General features: G+C 34.7%; 1 protein-coding gene across 1 annotated transcript; it reads left to right on the plus strand.

The window, feature by feature from the left end:
• Positions 1-3,640: 3,640 nt before the first annotated feature.
• On the plus strand, positions 3,641-4,375 carry LOC113346936 (calcium-binding protein CP1-like). Its single transcript, XM_026590488.1, has one exon. The coding sequence runs from the start codon at positions 3,713-3,715 to the stop codon at positions 4,199-4,201; it is 489 nt and encodes a 162-aa protein (XP_026446273.1). The 5' UTR covers positions 3,641-3,712; the 3' UTR covers positions 4,202-4,375.
• The last annotated feature ends 4,825 nt before the right edge of the window (positions 4,376-9,200 follow it).

Raw genomic sequence — 9,200 nt, forward strand, 5'->3', positions numbered from 1 at the left:
TTTGATGTATTGAGACACATTTTCAATTTAAGCTAGAAAGAAAATACAGATTATCAAAATGTTTCTCAAAACTCTAAAGAGTACTACACAGCTTTTTACTACTCGCATCTTTTCACTACAAAGGTTATATGTTTCTGCAATGATTTCATACAACTCTGTTGTAGCTCCCTTTAACGAACACCAAAATACACAACTCCATCATGTATTAGACTACCTCAACAACCCTTCTACATCCTACTTCAGTTCCAATTGCAATCCAGGATGAGAAAAGCCCTACTAACAATGGATTCCTTTATAGGCAGGATAAAGTCATCTTAGCTGACTTTCTTAAAGTTATCACTATCAACTAATTTAAAAACATTCATCCACCTGCAATTAAGTTGAACAAAAAGTATGCACCAATTCCTTCTGTGTAGAAAATATCTACAAGATTTGGTTTGTGCAGAAAACATCCACAAATTAATTTTGTGCCAACAATCTCAACAAATTCAATTTGATGCATAAATTTAATATATGAAACAAATCACACAATACCAAGAGGGAGTGGAAACAAAAACAACCTTAACTTTAGACACATAATACATCCAGAATTTACTCTGTGCAGAAAATATCCAAAAGTTCATTTTACGAATAAAAAATCAAAAAATTCAGTCTAATTCAAATAATTGATTATACTTTCTATACAAAAGGTCAAAAAACAAAAATCATTGGATCTATGCATATTTTCTCCACAGACCGAATTGATGCATATTTTGATGCTTCTTACAGACCATGACAATGGAAAAAGAAACACAGAAGGTAGCATAGAAAGACCAATTACGTGCACTCAAGCAAATGCGTGAGCTTGACTACGCCAATATATTCGAGTTTGGTCCATGAGTGCTTTCTTTCTACATAAGAAAAAAAACAAGTTATTAAAGAAATGTACTAAGATTACTTGAAATCCAATTGATCTAATAGATCACAAGCCCGTGATGCAGTTGGTTATCCATGAAACTACAAGCACAACTAAGCCATAATTATTTGTTCATATTTAAAATCTTAATATCTAAAGCTTCTGCTTTTCGAGGTAGCTAGTTTGTGCAAAACATATGCCAATTCCCTATGTGTAGAAAATATCCACAATATTTGGTATGTGCACAAAATATCCACAGTTTACTCTGTGCAAAAAATATCCACGAGTTCATTTTGTTGATAAAACATCAAAAAATTCAATTTGATTCAAATAATTGATTACCGAATGTGTGCATATTTTCTACACAAAGGTCAGAAAACAAAAATTATCATGTGTATATCCTCTCCACGGGATGAAACGTGCACATTTTCAGCACAGACTGAAGTGATACATGTTTTGATGCTTGTTACAGACCTTGACAATGGAAAAATAAAACATAGAGCATGGTAGCATGGAAAGGAAAATTACATACGCTCGAGTATATCCAAAGGAAAGGATAAAGCCAAAGAGGTTGAAAACATAACCAGTAAGTTCATACTTAATACAGCCTATTAAGTTAATATCAAATAACATCTACACATCCAAGAAGATAAAAACTAAGAAGATACAATCTAAGAGTGTCAGAGTCTGAAGACTACATAAAATTGCAAATTATGTATATTCTATAGATATAAACACTCAAACTGGATATATTATTAAGTTAGAAATTATACCACTTCCTGCTAACAATGATCTTACGTAAGATATTCTATAGATATGTGTGATTCTACACGAATTGAACATTCAATGATGCTTGTAGAGATATGAAGTTTTTCACCAAGTTATAATCCACCCAAACCAGAACAAGCATACAAACTATATATACTAGAAGTGCAGGAAATCTATAGATTTCAGAAACCATAAATTACTAAAAAATCAAAAGTCAAAAATCAAAAATCAGAAACAATACCTTGATTCCCATTTTTCCAACAGTTATCATCAGAGTCCTTTCGTATTTACTTCAAAAGTAAGTAAATAAAAACTATGAGACGAATTAGTATAAAACTTTTACATATGAAAAATATACAACTTCTAAAAAATTTGATTATATAAAGTAAAAAAATTACAAGAATGTTACCACTGGTCCCAACTGGTTCAGTTAAAGAAGCATTCCTTGCGCATAATTCTTAATTTTATCATACGTCCTTAATTGTATGTGGACCAACACACAATTATAGGTATCTATGGATCCTTTTGCACAATTTACTAATGCAAATTCAAATAGATAATATATAATTTAAGGACTCGTGAAACAATGACAGGAAACCTAAGAATTGTAAGTAGTCCAACAATAATTGATTACTGATTGTGTGAATATTAAAACAAAAACTATTTCTGTGTGCATATTTTCTCCACAGAATAAGCGTGCACATTTCTGCACAGATTGAATTTTCACACAAAATCTTTGCAATTTGCGCTGGTATGTTCAAGTAGAAATACGAACACGGAATTCAGATCCTCTTGACAAAATATTTATCATTATTTCATGGTATATACTACTAACAAGACTGTCTTGAAATTCAAATAGACCATATGTACTCTAAGACCTATTTGAAAAATTTGCAGTAGTAAATCTCCTAAAAACCTAAACCAATCGAATTAAGAAACACAGAATACATAAATGTAGATCTAAGGGAAAGGCATTGAAATAGGAAAAAGGATTACCTTTGAATGGATTTTAATCTAGTTCATAGCTTTTATTCTGTTTATGGAACTACATAATCAAACAAGTATTAAATCTGTAAAACCTAAAAAGAAAAAAGGAAAAAATTAGATGGATCGAGAGAGAAAGAATGAAATAATCTGTAACCCAAATCAAAAGCTAACAAGTTCAATATTTACCTCACTTTCTCAATCGACTTAGATCTGGATTTGAACACCATGAAATCGAATATGCAACAACTCTGTCTCTCGATCTCTCCCTCTTAATCTCTCTCGACTCTGTCTCTTCCTCTTATTCATCAGGATCGATCTGTTGCTGTGATTATTACTAGATTGCTGGTGGTGGATCGAATCAATGGTGATGTTACAACGAGTATCGTCGTCGTTTGAATTTGCAGAGGTAAATTCTTGGTGTCTGGTGGTGGATCGAAAAAACAAAGACAAATGAAGAAAAGAAGAAGTGGAATAGTCTTCTCGATTTGACTGAAGACTATTTCCGGAATAATTGTTTTATTAACACTGATGTCAGCGAATAAATTTAATTAAATAATCCTACAGTTTCGGCCCTCTCTCTTAAATGGGCTTAAAAAATCTGTATCTGTCTCAAACCCAAGACCAAAAGAGCAAGAAAGAGTAAAGAGAGGGTCAAACACTTGATTCATTTCACACTTTTTTCTTTTGAAATATTTTTCTTGATGGCAAACAATTAGCCTCCAATTTTATTTTCCTTCCAGAGGGCAAAGTGTCTGCCTTCTGCTCCAACTGTACTTCCTTCTCCACTAGAGAGAGCCTGCCTGTATCAAACCATTTTGCGTATTCCAGAAACTTCCAACTCTACGACTCGAACTTATGACATCACCACACACGTCAAAAAATCGATTCTTACGACTTGGGTCAACTCTCCCTAAATCTTGTCGAGCACGATTTCTGCGCCTCACATTTCTACTTCTACGGTTCTACCTCTATAAATAACGACTCCTCTTTCACCTTAAATTCATAAAACCCAGCTCCAGTTCTCCCTTAAAGAAAAACTCTCACCAATTTCACCAAAGAAAAATGTGTCCTTCAAATGTGAATTCCCGTCAATCTGAGGCAGTATCTGAATCTGATTTCCGTCCGGCTTTCGGTGTACTAGATACAGACAGAGACGGAAAGATCAGTGTAAATGATTTAAAATCGTTCTACTCAGGTTTCCAACGAACCGCTAGCGATGAAGAAATTAGTTTCATGATATCGGTTGCGGATTCTAATAAGAACGGGTTCGTAGAAATCGACGAATTCGAGAAAGTTGTTATGGGTGGAAATGGAAAGAACTCAAGAAACCCATCATCATCAACATCATCGGCTTCGTTAATGAATGATGTGTTCAAGATTATGGATAAAGATGGAGATGGAAAATTAGGGTTCGAGGATTTGAAGGATTACATGAAATGTGCAGGCCTTTTTACAAGTGATGATGATATTAAAGCTATGATTAAATTGGGCGGTGGAGATGAAAATGAAGGTGTATCTTTTGAAGGCCTTCTTGATATCTTAGCTGTTTAATTCCTCTTTTTCTTCTTCTTTTATGAGGTTTTTAATTTAATGTTGAAAATATATTCATATTTTGTTGAGTTGATGAACTTTGACTCGTGAAATAGACTACTATACGATCTGTGTTCTTTTTGGAGGTTCTCGTATCAATGAAGTTGCCGAATAAGAGCAATTTATTTCGTTGTTTGATGCTGTCAACATTATTAGACTATACATAAGATTCCTTTTATTTTGAACGGGTAGAACATATTCCTAGAAAATGCATTATAAAATAGGAACTGCACGATTTCTGTGGTTGAGTTCAAAACTTCGTGATGTAAAATTCTGTCCCCTTATTTCTTTAAATTGATGCCGCGTTTGACACCATACACTTACGAGAACTATCTTTCTCAGCAGATATGTTCGCAAAGAAAACTAAATAAAAACGGTAGATTAATCACAATGCGGCAAGCGGCATGGACCCAAGATCCTAAAGCATCCAATTGCCAACCGTTGTTCTGTCCTTTTCATATAAGAGGTGAATGTGGTGCTAGATATCTTTCACATTCTGGTCAAGGAATGTTGTGGTAGGCATTGTTCAAGAGGTTTGTGCTTTGTGGTACACTGCTGCTACCCTAGGCTGTGCATTTGCTTTTAGGAGGAATTTTTCAAACACAGTGAGTGTATACGTTTGTGTGATAGAGAAGGATAAACAGGGTCTGCTGGTGGTTGAAGTTTATGAACAGATTGAGTGAAGACTCATCCTCGGGAAATGAAGGAATAGGCTCTCTGAAACAGCAATTGTGTTGATTGAATAAACTAGAAGTATGTTAGGATACAAGGAGTGAGGAAAATGGCCTGAAACATGGTCGGAAGTCACCAGAAACAGATAGAACTCTGCCTGTGTAATTCCCCAGTGAGTCGACTCAGTACTCGCTAAACCTAACTCGGTGAGTCAGCCAAGTAAGCCAACTCAGCCCTGACTAAGACCAGCCGGCTCTCTTCCTTTGACCCCTTTTGACCGCTAGTTTACGGTTATCTTGACCGTTAACTCGAACGGAACCTCAACGGAATATTCTATTGATTGGAGAGAATCTCAGTTGACCGGCATGTAACTTTCAGGCAGGATTCCTTTGACACCAGTAAAATTCTGGCAATCCACTTGTGCAGAGTTTTCTAGATTTATGGGTTTGTGGAGTTGGGCTTGAATTTGGAAAGAGAAGTTGGAAAGATTTGAGAAAGACTTGGACTTGGAAATTGAATTATTATGGGAAAGAGATCCTATTCCTAAGAAAATTGCGAGCGAGAAGTTTTCTACAACTTTTCTCTACACCTCTACACACACAACACTTTGGTTTTTGCTTGCTTTCACATCTTTTCCTCTTTAATTATTTGTGTGGATTTCAAAAACATGAGTAAGCTAATTTTCTTATTGATTGAGGATGAATTCCTAGTTCTTGACATGACTTGAGTTTTGTTTTAAATCTACTTTGAAGTTTTCATATGATTTTCATTTGTTTTTACTTTGAATTACATCTTGTAAGAGAACCTTAAGGTGGTTCTTTTGAATAGAACCTGATAACTAGGCGAACTTGTTATTCAGTGAAACAACCAATTTTGGGGTTTGCTAAGCGAACCTGTTAACGTACGGGTGATGAAAATCTATGACTATTAAAAATTGGATAAGAACATAACTTAAATCATTGTTTTTCACCGAAGAACGATTCCTTGATCTAACTTCTCTTATTGATTTCGACTTGCACTTTTGATTACTTTATTTACTTTCTTTTGCAAACTTAAAACAAGAAAACCCCCTAATTAAAACCTCTTGCTCCTCGTGAGAAAGAACTTGACTACTCTATATTACTTGGTAATTAGGTAAAGAAATAGTAATTAATTTGTTGTGGTTACGACACGCATCAGCTGGTGATAGTAGTCATTTCTAATTTCGTACCATTTTCTAAGTTCTGCTTGAAGATTTTTTAGAATATTTATCTTAGACGAAATGTTTCCAGATTTGTGAATATTCTCTACTTTGTTATTAGGAGTTTTAATATTTTGATGAATATTTCCGAAAACATTGGAATTACAATGAGCAAGGTTTGAGGAAAGTGATTAAAGATTCAAAGCAAAAATTCTGGCTGAGGAATTTGAGGAGTGAAGATTCCAAGATGCCGCCACTACTGTTGTTAAAGTAGGGTGAGTAAGCCAAGATCTAACACATCTAAAAGGTTTTGGAAGTCTTTTTGTTTCCTGGTCGGTGTCAAAAAGGATAGGAGTATGGTCTGAAACTACTCTTGATAGGTGACTTACCTTTGTGTTCTGGAAATTCTAAATCTACTGGTAAGATATTAATACTTTATCTATCATTTCGCATATACTATCATCTCTGCTTCTGTTGTTTAACCAAGTAAACGGAGCTCTTTCATATCCCGCATCTTGGAGAACCAGGGAGTCTATAATCTGAGTGACAAAAGTTTTGCTGCTCGAGCTCAAATTGTTGCCACCTTGTTTTTCTTCTGGATCTAGGATGATATTCAAGTCTCCAATTAGGACCCATGCCTTTTGAACTTGTTTAGATAGATCTGAAATATATGACCATTGTGCTATTTTTTTATCTGCTTCAACTGCACCATAAACACAAATAATTTCTATTTCTTTGTCACTCATTAACATTTCAAAATGGTAGACATTTATATGGGTTGAAACTAATTTGATGTATACATTATTGTGCCAGGCTATTGCCAACCCCTTAGCTATACTCACTGACGGAACTATAAATCAGTCATGAAAATCATATTTTTTTCAAAATAAAGGTCATTTTGTCGATGGGGCCTTTGTTTCTGATAAAAAAATAATATCCATCTTGTAAAAATGGCAGAGGTGATTAAGATGATCCTTAGTAAGAGGCGTCCCAATTACTTGGACATTCCAAAAGAGCCGTTTCATGAAGGTAAAAAAGGAATTAAACCCGGTACAGGACATGATTATTTCTAAAAAAGAACCTAGAGAAAATTAAACCAATAGAAAACCAATAAAAAAAACTCAAGAGTTTTTATACAACAAAATGAATTTTGAAAAAAGATACTCCTGAGTGCTGAGACTTTAATCCCAAAAAAATAACACGAAAGCCAATTGATTGGGAGAATAAAATTAGGTTAATATGGTTTACAAATAACACGTGCTTAAGGAGAAGAGAGCAAATTCTATTTTGCATTAGATACAAAGAAATGCACCCTAGGATCCAAAATGATAATACTGAGATGTGAACTAAAAGGAGACACTTAGACTGCAGGAAAATTGAATTACCACAAGAAACAGGAAATGAAAATTGAAACCAGAAAAATGTGGAATAATGCAGACTATTAGGACGGACGCGCCTGGAATGGTCACGTGTACGCATTAGATGCCTTGGACGTGCGTGATCAGATTTTTGATTGTTGTTGTAGTAATATAAGATTCAAACTCTAAGACCTGTGAAGATTAAATTTAAAGGTTTAATGAAAATAATAGACAAAAACGAGAGTTACTGGGACTAGGAGTTCACCGAATTCATAACATAAGGCTCAATTATTTATTCTCAACAATTATCGCTCAATAATTAAAACAACATGGACTCTTATTTTTGCCAAGGTAGATTCTCAAAATATTAGTTATAAATCGTAAGCATGGGACATCAAACATTTTAAGAAAGTATGACCCATTAAATAAAATGATAACTAATTAATTCAAATCATAATTCTATTTTAATTAGTACAAAAGTCAAATAGAGAATAAAATACGTTCACCCATGTATGAAGTTCGGCTTCCTCCGTCGACCCAGTGTCGGGGTTTAGCTTCTCATGATGAAAACACACTCGAAAATATAATTCATAGCTCAAATGGTGTTTTTATTAAAGAAAACTAATAATACAATGAATCTGTAACGCTGGAAGATCGTTACAAAAGTCACCGTTACAAGAGTTGTTGCAAATTCAAACTAAACGTACCAAACTGACTGTTACGAGTACTGTTTATAAACGACAATTCTCTGCGACAGTCAGCGGACGTCAACTGTTTTCTTCTTCTTCTTCTCTGCAGCAGCAAAGAAGTTGCTCTGCGACTCTCGATTTTTCTCCCCAAACACTCGATGCCCCTCTATGAATCCTAGGAATCATTTATATACCCAACAGTCAAGAAATATTTCGAATAAATGCTCATAATCTCCTCAGTAATGACATTAAACTCGGGAATGTTTTCTTTATTCTCACGCGATTCTGAGTTGTTTGATTTATCCCCAAAACCTCCATCCGACAGAAAAATCCTAAGAGAATATCCTCTCTTCAATCCTAACTTCCTATTATAACTCAGAGAATCAAATCAATTACACCCGATAATATCTTCCTTTCCCTGTTTTGGATAACTACCGAAAATAACCGAATTTGCTTCTTCAAAACACGTAAAAGTCGTGTGTACATAGTGATCATATAATATTTGTTCAAATCCCATGAACATCTGCAATAATATCTTCCCAAAAATACAACCATACTCCAAAAATATCTCACGGGCACGTGCATTAACCTGTTTTTCTTCCAATTCCACGTAACCTCCTGATTCTTCGAGTTTAAACAACTTGCTATCCCAAGCCTGTTTAACCAAAAGCAAAATACCCATTCAATTTCAGCCATTAAGTCTCACTCGAACACCTCCAAAAGCCAAACCCTAATTCTGCCACCATTTTTCTCGCCAAAATTGAATATTCAAACGAAGAAGAAGGTCTCCCCTTATCCTGAGTGCTGGAGTGTGAATAGCAATATGTGTTGATTAGTAAAGAAGGTGCCCCTTAGTAATTGAGTGCCCCTTAACCAACAGTGAGAGTCCGAATAACAAATGCCTTCCGGGGTGCTTTTAACAACTTTTCGAGCAACATTATCTACAAGAGCTTATTCTCTTCAAAAGACTTAAAACAAGTTTATTAGCCATAAAATGAGGCCTAGCTAATGTAATTATGGGTGAAAACGTGTCGCACTTTCGTGCTCATCAAATTCCTCCA

The sequence above is a fragment of the Papaver somniferum genome, chromosome 2 (assembly GCF_003573695.1).
Source record: "Papaver somniferum cultivar HN1 chromosome 2, ASM357369v1, whole genome shotgun sequence".
NCBI lineage: Eukaryota > Viridiplantae > Streptophyta > Magnoliopsida > Ranunculales > Papaveraceae > Papaver > Papaver somniferum.

What these genes read in the sequence shown, in the direction of transcription:
- LOC113346936 (XM_026590488.1), top strand. Translation starts at nt 3,713, where the DNA reads ATGTGTCCTTCAAATGTGAATTCCCGTCAATCTGAGGCAGTATCTGAA.